A 16,097-nucleotide genomic window follows, 5' to 3' on the forward strand; every position below is an offset into this window, starting at 1 on the left:
CCTTGAGAGGCAGGGTCTGAAAGTTAGGTCTCCATGTGGCAGCCCAAAGAGTTGCAACTGGCACATGAAATTCCCTCTCTCTCCTCCACCATCAAACCAGCTCTTGCATATGCTTTGGGACTGGAGGCAGCCTGCAGCTTTCCTTCTGCCCAAAACGCACAGGATGAGCACAAAGTCTACCAGCCAATTTGCTATCCTTTTCTGACGTGTCTGTGGCGTGACTGCCTCTCCCTATGAAGCAAAGAGAAATGAAACTGCAAAAGTTACTGGGTTCTTCACTGCAGGGTGATGTGGGTTTCCAGACAGAGGGCAGCTCAGCGCTTTTGACAACTGGTAGCTGGGGCAGGAAGCTCTCCCCGCAACAGTGTGATGCAGTGGTTTGCACTTTGCATTGTGGGCAGGGTTTCTCCTGCAAGTAGTTTTGAGACCTAACCGCTGCCTGGTTTGAGTCTCCCATGGGGGCACGGGTGGAATTTCCTCTCATGACCAGCACTTCACAACTTGGAAGATAAACCTTTTTATCTCAAGGTTAAAAAATACCTGGTAGTACTAGAGTGTGGTTGCTATTTCCTGTTGCTTCCAGAACGCTTCACTTTAGAGTAGGGTAGCAACTTTTTGTCCAGCATTAACCCAACACTTGTGGGCACTCTTTTTTTTTTCCTGGCAGGAATGGGTCTTTGGCATTCAGCAGAATGCTTCAAGCTGCCCTCTGCAGCTCGCCTCTTGCCACTTGCAAGCCTTGTACCGGTAGGAATGGTGGGATATTTGCAGTTGTTTATGCAACTTTCAAGTCCAGGCATCTTTTGCTGCTGCAGGGTTATTCAACAGGGTTGGATTAAAAAGAACAACCAGTTGCCAGATTTCCCATTTTACAACAGCCTCTCTGGGGAGGTCAGTCTTGCTAATAGAAAGGCAGCTGCTCCAGTGGAAGAAATGAAACTGTCCCAAAGCCATCTCCAAAAATGAGTGATCAGTGTGGAGCATTAAGATGTGTGGAAAATTTCAGTCCTTAATAGCTTTGTCTATGCTAGTACAGTAGGGCCCCCTTTTTGGCGGCCTGCTTTTCGGTGTTCCGCTAATATAGCAGTTTTCAATCAGTAGGGCCCCACTCATACAGTGCTTGTTCCGCTTTTACAGTGTTTTTCGGGCATCGGGCACCATTTTATTGATGGAGTTCCACTTTTAGGTGGAGGTCTGGAACATAACTCGCCGTGAGTGGGGCCCTACTGTATAGGTCAAGTGCTGCTGATCTTGAAGCATAGCTAGCAAGATGGAAGTGTGGAATGTCCATCTGGGCTGTTGGACAGGGGGCTGTCCTCTTGGTTATACTTTAGTGGAGGCTGGTGGTTCTGATGTCAGTGGGGAAATGAATCTGTGGTGGATTCACTGCCCTACTGACATTGGAGCCTCTACTATTACTGTAAATCGATGTAATGCTTGAATGGTGGGGCTGGCAAGCTACTTGTCTGGAAGCACTTGCATTCACTTAGGTAACATTGCCACTTTATTTGCCTCTGTACAGTCCCACATTGAGTACCATGTATGCACAGGCCAGCTGTGTCTGCATGGCAAACCTCTTGAATCACAGTGAACAGGCAAGTGCAACCCTGTTTAGCTTGTAAAATGCTTTGCATTTGTGTATCTCTTCTTGTTCCATGCCTCATAGGACTGTTGTGTTTGCCATTTTCGGACAGGTCACGGAGGCCAGATGAGAATTGCTATATGCCATCCGATGCGTATCTGGTTGATCCTTAGTCTTAAGAGTGATAGTATCACATTGCACTGAGACTGTTGCTTGTGGATGGAATCTGTTATAGTTTTGCTTGAAGTGCTTGGTCTGTTTTTAATCTGTTTAGAGTTTGTTTTGTATATACGCAGTATTAAATTGCCATGTGTGGTGGGCTACAATTCTTGAATAAAGACCAATCATGCAAGCCCATAAATTTGCTAGCTATGTTCTTGAGAGCCCTGTTTTCCCTCCAAACAGTGTAGGCCAGAGCTTTGCTTAAGCTTCACAGGCTAAAATATGGATGAACACTCCTTTGGTTTAAGGCTTTCTCCTTGGGAACACTTCTGGAATAATTCTTTTGAAGGAACCTGTGTGCTACTGGTTCTATGTGAATTTTGGGTATCTTACACTGTAAGAGAGAATCCAAAGGCAACAAAGTAGTTCCCAAATCTTTCCTGAAAATGTCATGGCATTTTATATTGACATTGTTATGCAGGATGGCGCGGCCAAGCAAATGTACAGTCCAAATGCATTGGAAAGCAGCAGCTAGAGTTTCCTATGTAGAATGTCAGTGTGCATGCACATGTACACTTTTTCCAACATAAATGTGATATTTTTATTTTAAAAGTCCTGCAAAGCAGCCCTTAGGCATGATGCTTCTTTCAATTGCTTGCTTTCAGAATGACTCTTAACAAGAAAATTGTCATGGCCTAGACCAGTGATTTTTCAAACTTTTTCGCCCATGGACCACTTGAAAATTGCTGACTGCTTGGCAGACCACGTAATGATTTTTCTTCCTGTTGTAGCAGTTGTAATGTGCTGTGCTATATGGTATGATTTTTAATTGTTTTTTTAATGCTTTTATTCCTTATGGGTTGTATTCAGCTAAGTCCTACCTACAAATTAACGAACCTAAGTCATGTCAATTTCAGTGGATATACTCTGAGTAGGACTAGGACTGAATACCATCCTGTATACTGTAGTTTATTGTATTACATTTTGAATTCCGTAGAATTCAAATTGTAATCCAATATAAGAAATAGAAGGAGCAATAAAAAATACCATGAAAAATCAATACGAATATTAAATGCTCTCTCCCATCTTCACCCGTAAATCCAGACATGCCACGGACCACCCAAACGGAGCTCGCAGACCACCATTTGGGAACCCCCAGAACTGGCTAAGTTCTGTTGAATTCTTTTCTCTCATTATAGACTCCTGTGTCCTGGCACGAAACAGAGGTGGGGAAAGCTGCAGCCCATAAGCGCTCAGCCTCGTGGAGTAGCATGGATCATCGCAGAGAGGTAAGAGGTCCACTGGGCAATTCAAATGAAGCCTCTTTTCCCACCGCACAGTGTGCAAAAGCCACCGAAACACATGTTGCAGCAGTTGCCTGTATTGTGCATCCCAGAAACCCAGATTTTAGTGCTGTTAATAGATGATTGGCCAGTTGTTTCACTGAATAAGGAATCTTCCCCTTGGGCTCTGTCAGTTTACAATATTAGGCCAGGTACTGTGCTGGCTGAATGCTGCTTGTGTCCTCCACTGAAAAGAGGAGGAAGATGCAGTGGCTGAGGAGGCGGCGGCAGCTCCACCACAGGAGGCTGCCTTACACTGAGTCAGGCCATTGGTCCACCTAGCTCAGTATTGTCTACAGCACGCTGACTAGGAGAAGCCTCAGAACTGGTGCGTCAAACATGGGATTTGTTTCCCAGATATAATGCACTCAGTGGACTTTTCCCTTGGAACCTGTGGGGGCAAAACATAACAAATCTAGCAGTGTCTCTGTTTTGAGGGACAGAAATTTGTAGAATGTCACCTGGGGAAAGTCGTGCCCTCAAGTCCCTTCTCTAGCTTCTTCCTGGAGTGCAAGATGTTTGGCTATGTGGTGAAATGCATTGGATGAATCAAAACTTGGTTTTTAAAAAAAAAAAAGTTTTTTTTTTAATACCGATTCTAAGGCTTTGCCTCTTCATTTGCTCCATTGGAAGGACATAGGTGGCAGCTTTGTATGTATGTATTTTTATTTTTAAAAAATAGCTTGCAGGGGGCAATTGATTAAAAACCTGGGGTTTGACAGCTGGAGCCTTGGCTTGACCCAGCTATACTGTGCCTGAGAGCACATTGTTGTTACTTATTTTCAAGCATCTCTAGACCATTTAATATTCCAAGATCGCTAACCAGTATAAAAAATGCAACATAAAAACAATAAAACGGTATCAGAAACAGGTGCAAGTGAACTCTTGTACTTATCTGCCGCTTACAGGCTGCTTTTGATCTTCAGGTGTCTCTTGCAGACTTTCTTGTGCCAACAGGCCTACTCTGCTGTCCAAAATGTTTTTTGACTAGCCAGTCGTTCTAATGATTATTTTTGTATTGTTTTTAAATGTTCCTATGTTGCTTGCTCTGATATTTTGCTAGAGGGTGGTACATATTTTCTTATAAATAAATAATGCCTGCTAGCCACTATGGCTGTGTCCTACCTCCACTGCCGGTGACAGTGTGCCTCTGATTACCAGTTGCTTGAAATTGCCGGTAGGGAGAGTGCTGTTCTGCTTGTGGACTTGGCTGTGTGTCAGGATTAGACAGTTAAGTGCCCCTCCACTAGGTAACAAAGGATGTAAGGTTATCACTGAAGAACTTGGGGGGAAAAACAACTCTGCCTGTTTGGACCACAGTGCTGGGGTGGATTCCCCTAAGCCTTGCAGGGTCCCAAATATTTTCAGAGGGCCAGGTGAGTATTTAAAAATCAGTGGCACAGAAGAATCAGCACTGTATTCCAAAGTGAACCAGAGAAGGCTGGGTCGCCCACGGGAAGCTTAAGCAGAGCTGCTGCTGCTTCCCTGGCAACTTCATTGGCTGTGCTCTTAAAAACCGTCTCTCTCCGTGTGCGTTCAGTTACTTAAAAGAATAGGCAGCAGGTGAACTTGTGACATTGGCTATGCAGAAAAAAAATAGTCCTATCACAATTATTTGATGATTGGGCAACAAATCAGTAGTGGAATGTAGCCTTGCAGAATTACCACCTGCACTTTTGTGTGGGCAGAAGAAATTGTGAGGAGTAGCTGTTTGACCAGCCGGGAAGTACTTTCCTCTTCTAAATGGAGGTCATCTTCTCATTCCTTAGATTGCTAAACTGAAGCAGCAGCTCCAGCGGACGAAGCTGGGGGCCAAGAACAGCAGAGAGAAAGATCGGGGCTCCTCAGTTCAAGGGGATCATAGTGTGCTCTCGCCAGCCAAGGTATGTATTGCATCTTCCTTTTTGTTGTTGTGCCTGCCCAGAAGTTGGCTTCGGCCAGAGGAAACATGGTCCAGTCTTCAGTGGGCTGTTGGCGAGATACTAGTTTGAGGTTATTCTTGGGAAAGAGTTCAAAGTATTCAGTTGGGATCAAAGGCGGGAGCGCAAAATCATTCTCTTCACCCCACACACACCATGACCATACAATGAACTGGGTGGACACACTTCCTCTTGGCCATGCTGACCTTGTACAAGAACGTCAAGAGACTTGTTCAAAGCTCCCACTGGAGATTGTGGCTGAGCTGCGGCTTGAATTAGGCATTCCAGGTTCATTTCTCAACCTCCAGGCCTCTTTATATCCCTTAGACACACATAGAAAAAGGAAAGGGTTCAGAGCTCAGTGTTGAGAAACATGTGATGTGGTCCTTGGTTCAAGCCCTACCAGTTAGAAGGATATTGGGGAGCAGGATTGTGGGAGGCCTGTGCCTGAGAGCTTTGAAGAGGTGTTACCAGAAGGTCCCAAACTAGGTAGACCGATGGTCTGAGTCTGCATCATACCAGGTCAGAGTGGTGGGACTGGCCCATTAAGCATGCACCTACCTGACTTCTGGCTCTCCAGACATTGTTGGACTCCAATTCCCATCAGCCCCAGCCAGCATGGACAATGGTCGGGGATTATAGGAGTTGTAGTCCAGCAACATCTGGAGGGCCACAGGGTCGTCCCCCCCCCCCGACCTAACACCATCTGGGAGAATGTTTTCTGTTTGCACCAATGTGCCAGCGGCTTCTTTTAACAGGTGATTGTATGTTGTTACAGGTTTCCCCACCTGCATCCTTTCCAGCTTCAACGGCTGTGTCGATCAGCCCCTGTTTGCACAACAACGTCGATGGTCTGAATCAGGAACTGGAAGAGGTGTTTGTCAAGGAGCAAGGAGATGAGGAGCTCCTCAGGGTGAGTTTTGGCTGGCTGTTGAAAGCCTGCTGGGACACGTTAGATAGGAAAGCCTCATCCAGAACGCTCTGCTTAACTTGGGATGCCACCTCTATATTCATGCCCCCTTTGCACTGCTCGTTCAGTGCACAGCCTCCCCTCCCCCCACCTGGGCTCTCATATGCCGAACTGTCCTCTGAAATTCTCCATGCTGACATTTCCAAACTTTTGACAAGGAAAGTGAAATACTGGGCAACTTCATATAGAACTATATCGCATCCAGTTCATGATACATTTTTAAAAAGCAGATGCGTTTACTTTGTTTCTTTTGTGCTGTGGGGCTGCACAGCATCCTTCCCTACGTAGCTGAGCCACAGCAGAGGTGCCAGATCTCCTCCGGAGGGCAAACTACCCCTGCTTATAATGAAATGCCTGTGGGAAAAGAGAGAAAGAAAAGAAGTGCTTAACCTGGATCTTACTGGCCCGTTGTCCTCTCCTCCAGTCTTCCCACCACTCCTACCACTGCATTGCTGCTTACATCTCTGCCTGGGATGTGTGTTTGAGGCACACATGGATCCAGTACTCTGGCAAGGCTTAAAGCAGCAGTTTCTGCGGGGAAGAGAGCTCTGACTGAGAAGGGTTAAATGTTCCCTCTTCCTCGGCTTGAAAGCACCCCCCTCAAGCAGGTAGTTTGCAAAAGAAAGAGGACTCATGGGAGCATGGTTGCAAGCAGCTACGGTGCAACTCACAGCTTAGTCCTGACTCCTCCCGGCTGCAGAGCTATGGTACCAAAGAGCAGCTGTTGGGCTATGGCTGCCTGAGCGGGGGAGTCGCATCTGGAGTTTTGACTTTCCCCTGCTTTCTCCTCATAAGTTAAGCTAGTGCCCCACATGTTATGCCTGTGCCAAAGCACATAGTTGCAGAACGATCAAGCCATGGTGGTGTTGTCTCACTGCAAGTCTTCCTTCCCCGAGCCCCAAGGCTGTTGCTGCTGTCCCCCCCTCCTGGCCTAAAATAAATGGGTGGTATTATCTATGGGATGGGAAGCTGTCACAGGCAAGTGCATGTTTGCCTTTCTTGTTCCCATCCCTATCCAACATGCACACCATGATTTCCAGAGTATGCCCATATTCCATCATGCTGTGGGAGGGAGAAGCATTGGAGACTAGCTCCATTGGACTCTACCTTTCCCTGAACAGCTTCCACTCCAGCTGGAAAATTAGGGGGGAAAATGACCTCCTTAAGAATTAGTGCTGGAGCATGCTTCTTTTCCTCTTTCATCCTCATCCCTTTTTTCCTTTAGTGTTATGTCTTTTAAACTGTAATTCTGCAGACAGAAATTGCCTTTTTAATAATAATGTCCCGCCCTTCCTCCCTGTTATTATTAGTATTATTGATCTTGCTTGAGCTGCTCTGGGAGAAGAATGGGGTGAAGATGAAATAAATCAATATTCATTCTTACCCAGATCTCCCCATTGCTCTGAACATTCCTGCTTGCCCTGCCTGTGCCTCAGTAGTATCTTTCTCTCTAGATTCTCGATGTTCCGGATGGCCACAGAGCCCCAGCTCCTCTCCAGAGAAGCACTGGGGACTCCTTGCTGTTGCGGCTGGATCACAGCAGTAGCAGCTGCAGCAGTCTTTCTCTGTCTCCGTCCCCTTCAGCTGCACTTGGACGATCCCCACACACGCCTGCTCAAGCAGCAGCAGAAGAACTTCCCCCTGGTGTGTTGGAAAAGCCAGCACTGGAGGCCAAGGGAAAAGGTAAGCCAGGAAGGTCAGCGATGCTTGCTCCAGGCGCATGGGGCCCTTGAAAAGCAGTGCATTTTAAAGAGGTATTTTAGGCCTTATTTGCTCTGAATTGCCTGTGGCTGTATACACATCATACACTTAAAGCACATCTCTTCCCCCTCCCTTGTGAATTTATCCCTCCCGGAGCTACAGCTCTCAGCACTCTTAAACTACAATTCGCAGGATATTTTTGCGGGGAGGAATGTGCATTAAATATGCTTTAGATGTATGACCCTTGGAAGCATCAGAACACAGTCTGGAAGCTGGAGGACATCATAGGGTGCTTCCGGGTGACCTCTTCAGTGAGCTTTCAGCTTGATTTGTTTGCATCAAAGCAAGTGTTACCCCACACTTTCCACTGCATTTTCCTATTGCTTTTCTTATCACAGAAGTCTGATCTTTTGGGGAAGTGGGTTTGTTGCACAAGACCTCTCATTCAACTATAATTGTGCAACCAGAATTTGCCTGTATATGATTGAATGCCACCCAAAAATAGCAACAGTCTGGAACAGTCCAGGGCCTCTGCTTGGCAGGCATTGCCTTAGCTCTCCTTGAGGAATTGGTGGGAGGGTACCTGAAGGGTAGGCATTGGAGCATGGACCTTATTTAACTGACTTGTATTATGTTGCTAATTTAAATCAATTAACCCTAAAACAAACAGATCCAGCCTTTCCTGACCGTCCCATGGCTCATTGACACTTCCATGCCCCTCTAACCTAATGTCCATCAACATAAAGAGAAAAGAAGAGCACGGAGGTTAGGGAGAGCAAAGGGTGTGCTGTGTCTAAACAAGGTCACAACGTAAGGTTGCAATGTAGTTAGTTTGGCCTGAACTTTATACCTGATCTGATCATGCTTATCAAGGTTTGCTGTTGTAATGCTTCTGAAATGAAGAATCCTCTGGATTGTAGCCTGTGTTAAATCAAGTTTCTAGGCCTGTTGGAAGAGAAATGTGAAAATCCCAGCTTCTGGTTGCATCTGCTGTATGAAGATCTCCCACTTTATATGGATCTGGGGACTAGCCAGGGCAGGGAACAACCACCATATTCTGTGCTATACTGTGGAGCTCAGTGAAGGGAAAAGAATGGGGGAGGACTTGTAAATGTTGAGGCTTTTGTGGGCACCATTTCTGGGAATGCCCTTAAACATTGAAGAAATATCAGGAATGAGTGGTAAAAGGATAGGCTTGAAACATTGGAGAACCAGAGCAAGTGCAGACGCAATGTTACTGTATCAGGCCCAGGCTTCAGAAACCAACCGAACCCAAGAGTGTAGAGGATAGCAAGCCAAACAACCAAGAACCAGCAAGTGATTTTTATTTATAACAATACTTATATTCTCACTTACAAGTATATAAATATCTGCCAACTCATTTGTATACTTTTATAGTACACTGCCATGTGTTTGTAAAAGTGATGCCATCTAACCACTGATGGCACTTGCTGTTTGCTTCCATAGGGCCTGTCTTTACATATTGGGAGTCCTTGGTTTTTACTAAGACTGAATGTACAGAAGAGGCTACAAGAATAGCTTTATAATTCATGTCCCAGATGGGACAGTAAGTGAATTATTGTTCCAGATATTGATTCATTCTCTAATTCTGTTCAAAGTTGTAAGAATGGCTACTTCTTGTGGGCCATTCTGATGCCTGAAGCACTACTGGAGATGTTCAGTGCTTGGGATGAATTTAAAGAGATAATGTCTGCACTTGAGCTACCAGGGGTGGTTACTCCGTGGCTCTCCAGATGCTGCTGAACTACAGCTCCCATCATCCCTGACCATGAGCTGTGTTGGCTGAGACTGATGGGAGCTGTAGTTCAGCAGCATCTGGAGAGCCACGGAGTGTACATGGGTGACGTAAGGAAACCACCTGCAGAGACAATAGGATTTCATTCCAATATTCCTTGATGAACACATTTCCAGCAAAGATGTGTAAAAACCACTTCTTGGTTACTCTTCAATCTATCTTAAATCTTGCTAGTGTCTGGTATAATTGATACATTGTTTCTTGTTAGTTTTGTATTTGTCTATGTCAAATTTAAGCCTTTCAATTTTTCCCCCTTCTGCCAGAAAACGGCAACACTTCTCCAGTTCTTGCCTTTGCCTTGTCTCCTCGTCCCAATCACACCTATGTGTTCAAGCGAGAACCACCGGAAGGTTGTGAAAAAATCCGTGCTTTTGAGGAAGTGGCGTAAGTAGGGGGATACTTACCTCTTATAAGCTGTAGGTGACAGAGCAAATCTAGATGCTAAAACTGACTTTATGTAATGCTGTTCACCTCCTATAAAATCATGACTGGGAAATGTCCAGCGTGAGGGCCATATGAGGCAATTTCTGGGCAAGGTTCCTGAGAAGGGTGGTTGCCAACCAGATCCAGGAAACTGATTTTCTAGATCCGTTTCAGTTGGGATTCAGGTCTTGGTTTGGTATGGAAACCGCCTTGGTCACCCTGTACAGTGACCTGTGTTGTGAGAAAGACAAGGGGTGTATGTCTCTGTTGATCCTCCTTGATATTTCAGTGGCTTTTGACCATTGGCCATGGTATCCTTCTGGGGCAACTGTCTGAGTTGGGTGTTAGGGGCACCACATTGCAGTGGTTAGGTTCTTACTTGGATGGCCAGCTCCAGAAGGTGGTTCTTGGGGAGCATTGCTCAGCTCCATGGACTCTCCAGTATGGGGTCCCATAGGGGTCAGTGCTGTCCCCCATGTTTTTTGACATCTACATGAAACCACTGAATGGGGTCATACGGAGTTCTGGAGCAGGTTGTCATCAGTGTGCTGGTGACATGCTGCTCTGTTTCTCCTTTTCATCAGCAGATGAAACAATGGGATGTGCTGAATCAGTGTTTGGTTGCAGTAATGGACTGGATGAGGGCCACTAAACTGAATCTTGATCCAGACAAGACTGAGATGGTATTGGTGGGTGGTTCCTCTGACCAGCTAAGTGCTCTGCAGCCTGCTCTAGATGGGGTCACACTCCCTCTGAAGGAGTGAGCCTGTAGTTTAGGGGTTCTGCTGCATCCACTGCTGTCGCTTGAGGCACAGGTGGCCTTAGTGATGTGGAGTGCCTTCCATCGCCTTAGGCTAGTGGCCCAACTACAACCCTATTTGGAGAGGGATAACCTGGCTACAGTAGTCTATGCTCTGGTAACCTCAAGGTTGGATTATTGCAATGCGCTTTACTTGAGGCCGCCTTTGAAAATGGTTCGGAAACTTCAGTTAGTCCAGAATGTGGCTGCCCGATTGTAGATGGGTTCAAGGCAAACAGAGCATATAACACCAATCCTGTTCCAGTTACACTGGTTGCCTGTTCGCTTCTGAGCCCAATTCCAAGTGTTGGTTTTGACCTATAAAGCTTCTGATGGCTCAAGACCCTAATATCTTCTGGAACACCTCTCCTGATATGAATCTGTCTGGACCCTTCAATCTTCTTCTGAGGCCCTTTTACAGGTCCCTCCTCTGAGGAAGGCTCAGAGGGTGGTGACAAGGAAGAGAGCCTTTTTTGTTGTGGCTTCCCATCTGTGGAATATGCTCCCCAGTGAGGTCTACCTAGCGCCTTCATTGGCATCTTTTCGGCGCCAGGTAAAGACTTACCTTTTTTTCCCCAGGTGTTTGATAAACTGAGATGATAATATTTATTGTTAGTAGGCTGGGAGAGCTTCCTGTGGCTGTATAGCAGGGGTGTTTTTTATAGTGTACTGTTTTTGTTCTTAATATTGTATGTCACTTGGCGATCTTTGGGTATCAAGTGACTAGTAAATCTAATCTAATAATAATAATTTGGCTCACAAGGATGTTTTCACCAAACCACACTCACCTCCTTACACTCGACATCATATGTGTGGGACAGGTAAAGACATGGCTGCAAAGGAACAACTGTGAGCCTTAAAGTGTGCTCCTGATTGTTCTTGGCTAGTGGGGCTTGCTCTCAGCACCAGTTGGCCGATTGGCATTGACAGCTAACCCTGTGGAATTTGCCTGTGCTACAGAGTTCAGTTAGGGACTTGGTATTTCATCCAGTCCCTGCCCAAAGCGGAGCTTACTGTAACTGCCAGTCGGCTGACTGGTGCATAACAAGCCCTGTAGGAAAAATCTTCCTTGAATTCAAACTGCATGGGTAAAAGAATGATTTTCCTGATGTCATAGTGGCCGATTAGATCCAGTTCCCCACTACTGTATAAAATGGATAGAGATTTGGGTAGAAGAGGTAAGGAGTTGCCCTGACTGGTTTCTAGTTAACACAATCTCCATACAGTATTGATAGAGAAACATCTTATTTATTTGATATCTTTATCCCACCTCTTAAGGTGCCGAGGATGGCTTATAATCTCCCTACCTTTTTTTATCCTCACAACAGCCCTGTGAAGTAGGCTAGGCTGATCAGCCCAAGGTCACCCACAAAATCATGCCTGAGTGGCAATCAGAACCTGAGTCTTCCTAATCTGACACTGTAACCCCTGCATTTTTATTGAATATGTAAGAGTGCTGTCCGTGCTATGTAATTCAGCTGCAAAACTGAGCAATAGTAAAGACGAATGAAACTCTTAGGGGCATCAGAGTTGGAGAGAACATGTTCTACCTACTGCTGCTGAAATTCCACTTGGCAAATAGCATCTCCACTCCAAGCTTTTAGCAAATGTTGCATCTGCTTTTTTGAATGTGAGCCTTACGAATAGAAACTGTTCTCTTTTTTTCCTTGGAGGGCTTATTTTAAAGAAAACTCATTGTCTTGAATTGGTTGCACTTGACAACTATGCTGGTAACAAATCTTTAGCAAAAATAGACCTTGCCACTTGTGGAATGTGGGGTGGGGCTGGTGTTGGAAAGGCTGGAGCAGTCTCTCAAATATACACATCCAGCCCACCTGATTTCCTGGCTGTCCCCACAACAGATAGATACTGGCTCCACACACAACATTGATTTGGAATAGATAACATACAGGAGAAGACACTTTTTCTCAATCCCTAAACATCAGTGCCATGTTTCTAGGCATCCTTAGTGCTCAACAGGCAAACCAATACTCTAATCAAATACTCCTTGTGGGTGGGTTTATGAGGATGGAATAAGATTTCACTGAAAAAGTGCATTGCAAACGTCCCTACTCTGCTAATTGCTGCACAAAACCCTGTGCCACATCCTACCTTTTCTTTGTAGCTACCTCTCACACTATCACTTTTTGCCCTATAGCAGTGATGGGGACCCTCCAGATGAGTTGAGATACAACTCCCACCATTCCTGGCTATTGGCCATGTTGGCTGGGGCTGATGGGAGTTACTCTAACAACATCTGGAGGGCCAAAGATTCCCCTCCCCTGGCCTAAATTGCGAAGCCAAGAAACATGGAAGATTGTCGTTCATCGCATACTCCTCCTTTCTGTGCCAACTGCAGAGAATCTTACAGTGACCAGTCAAAACGCTCAGGCACTTGGTGGCATTCATCATTGCATTCCTCACCCTTTTCTCTTTGTGATTTCTTCCATTCTAGGCCACCAAGCCCTGATCAGACTTTCCTGCCGTCCTGTCCTGATAAGAACAAAGTCCACTTCAACCCCACTGGCTCTGCCTTTTGCCAATTCAGCCTGGTGAAACCTTTTATTCCCAATGTAGACTTCCTGTTCAGAGACTTCGCTTCCTCTCCCAGCCCAATGCCACCAGGCACGTTCTCATGCCAGCCCACTTCCACAGTCCCAATCCTCACTTTGCGGAAAGACTCAAGAGGAGACGACTTTGGTGAGAATGCTACATCGCCTCCGCTGAGCTTGGAGTCCTGGAAGCGGCACCAGACTGAAGACACCGTCCTCTTCCACAGTTCTCTGGTTGTCTGAAGCTCAGTGAGTGGGGCAGACACAAAATAGATCTGTGGTCCCTCCATGGCCTGCGGAGAAGAGTGCCTTGGAACTAAGAGAACTGAGCACTTTGAGGACGCATGTGCTCCAGCAACAGCCTTAGAAATGCAGATTGTCACTGGACTCTGCAGCCACAGTAGTTTTTCCTTTGACTCTTGGTACTTAAAGCACTTCCTTTCCCTATGAGTTCACATCACTATCCTTTTGCTATTGCAATGTCCAAAGAACACCTAGTCCTGTCTGATGGAAGACACACACTATTACCTACCAGGTTTTCCTCTTGTTCACGTGCTGGGTGAGGAAAGAGCTCATGTATGGTTTAATTATCCTAAGGATGTGTCTTGGGATTTCTACAGAATAGGGAGGATGAAAGGGTTTACATGTATCCAGAGGAGATGGTGTACACTGGTCTAGCAGATGACTGCTGGGCAAGAGCTGAGCTGGGCAATCTGTTTCCAGGGAATGCAAAATCTATAATCTAGGGCTTATTTTATATCCTGCCCTGCACTCTGTGGGGCTAGCATTACTGGAACACAGTCAGCAAAATGCTTAAAGGAAGCATTTTCTTCTAATCATGCCACAACAGGTAAAAGTTGAATTGGCAGATACTCAATGTGTGCCTTTTTTGAGGTAGAGGTCTTCAAATAGATTCCCTTTTCTTATGGAGTAAGAACAAGGGAGCGTGCTTCTCTCCACCCCACCCCACCCCGCATCATTTCCAGGAGACCTTTTTGCAAGAGTTTTGGCAAAAGAGACTGAAGCTCAAGCCAAAACAATGTCTAAAGTTCCCTGGTGGAATGCAACTCTTAGCATATATCAATTCAACCATCTTCCTTTTTTATAGTAATTTGGCCAGTCTAACTAGGTCTGACACTACTCCTATTCTGGTCAGTGAGTCTGGGGAAATCAGCTCAGCATTAACCCCACTTTTTAACACACAGAAGAGCACTCCGAAGACCCCATGGTTCACTTATACTTACATCTTAGGCCACCTGCATCCCCACACCACAGCACAACTGTGAAAGGCCTTAAACCTGGTGATGCCTTGATTGCAAATTGTATTAGAAATGAAAGTGACTTCTTGTCTTGTTGCTAACTAAGCCTCTGGATTGCATTGGAAGGGTTTTTCTTGAACCTGCGATAGAAACTATATTTTCTATTGAAGACAGTATTTTTGCAGCTACTTTTGAAGTTTTGTAAATTTTAATGTATGTATCACAAAAGCTTAATGAACGAATGTTAGCCTTGGAGGCTCACTGCCTTGTCTTGAGAGGCTTTTGCAGATCTTGGTGTTTAAACCAATTAAAAAAATAAAATAAAAATGTTGGGCTATCTGAAGTATTTATTTCTATTTTTATATTTATATATGCATTTATATTTATAAATAATTATACTGCACCTTGTCTGGGGAACAGAGATGGAGAAGTCAGTGGGACTGGATTGAGTGCTGGACACAACTGGTATTCCACCAGCTACCACTCTATTAGTTGGAGATATACCTTGCAGCTAGCTCCCTAAACAGAGTAAGAATCTACAAATGGATGGCATATTCTTGAGTTAGTGTCTACTTGTATCCAGTCACTTACTAGAGTCTAGAATTTCTAGGGAAAGGTTTAGCTAAGCTGGAAATGGTATACTTTAGGAGGCTGTGGATTTCAGCTAATACATGTTTGAGTGTACATCATCCGTCTTCCCTGATGATGTCAAGGCCATCTTGATGAGATCAGAGGCTGGTAACAATACATGTTAAACATGGAGAAGCAGAAGTTTAGAAATAGTTTTGGGAAGGCTGTGGATTTTAGTTAATCCAGGCTTGCAGATATAAAACCTTTCTTCCCTGGTGATGCCATGGTAATTACAATGAGAGCAGAGACTGATAACAATAGTGAAAGTATACTGTGAGTGCATAACATGTTGAACTTGGAGAAGCAGAGAACAGACAATCAAGGGCCAGGTAATTAATGTTATACTGAAACCACCTTAAAGACCAAGTTGAGTTAATCCAAGACAATCTTTATGGTTCAAAAGGGGGGGGGAGGTCAAAATAGGCTGCTTTGGGTGTTAAAAGCTGGATTATTAATGGTGATGCAGAAAAGACATTACTTCTCTAAAACTATTTCATTTTCTAGATATCTCACATTCATTAGAACAGTTTTCTAATATTTTTGGTATGATGACCCACAGGTCAATTTACTTGACATGGTGAGCCATCAATTTATTGTCACATGAATTTTAGGCTGCTATAGTAGAACGTAGGTGCTAAAATGAAAAAAAAAACCAAACGTTTCTCATGTTACAAATGTCACCACAGCATTATAATATGCCAACTAAGCAAAATGCTGTAAGAGGTATTCATCGTCCTAGTTCAGGATTACAAGGATTAATTATTTTGGATTTACTTATAAAGCCTGTGATCCCCCTATACAGACTTTACGACCCACAGGTTGGGAAACGCTGCATTAAGCTAGAACTACGCTGGGGAAGACGCATCTTTAGCCTGTTGCTCAGCCAAAGGAGCATGGGGTTACCCTCAGGTTAAGATGTAAGGGGGTTGTGTAAAGTTAAC

The 16,097-nt window shown here is 45.0% G+C and overlaps 1 protein-coding gene across 1 annotated transcript in view; it reads left to right on the top strand.

The window, feature by feature from the left end:
- The window catches only part of FAM117A (family with sequence similarity 117 member A), a 38,221-nt gene extending 23,368 nt beyond the window's left edge, over positions 1-14,853 (top strand). The window contains exons 3-8 of the mRNA XM_061589662.1: positions 2,944-3,033; positions 4,857-4,970; positions 5,785-5,919; positions 7,431-7,659; positions 9,757-9,877; positions 13,171-14,853. Coding sequence (XP_061445646.1) covers positions 2,944-3,033; positions 4,857-4,970; positions 5,785-5,919; positions 7,431-7,659; positions 9,757-9,877; positions 13,171-13,510 — 1,029 coding nt within the window. The 3' untranslated portion in view covers positions 13,511-14,853. The remainder of the gene's footprint in view (positions 1-2,943; positions 3,034-4,856; positions 4,971-5,784; positions 5,920-7,430; positions 7,660-9,756; positions 9,878-13,170) is intronic.
- The last annotated feature ends 1,244 nt before the right edge of the window (positions 14,854-16,097 follow it).

Source organism: Rhineura floridana, chromosome 11 (assembly GCF_030035675.1).
Source record: "Rhineura floridana isolate rRhiFlo1 chromosome 11, rRhiFlo1.hap2, whole genome shotgun sequence".
NCBI classification, from domain to species: Eukaryota; Metazoa; Chordata; class Lepidosauria; order Squamata; family Rhineuridae; genus Rhineura; species Rhineura floridana.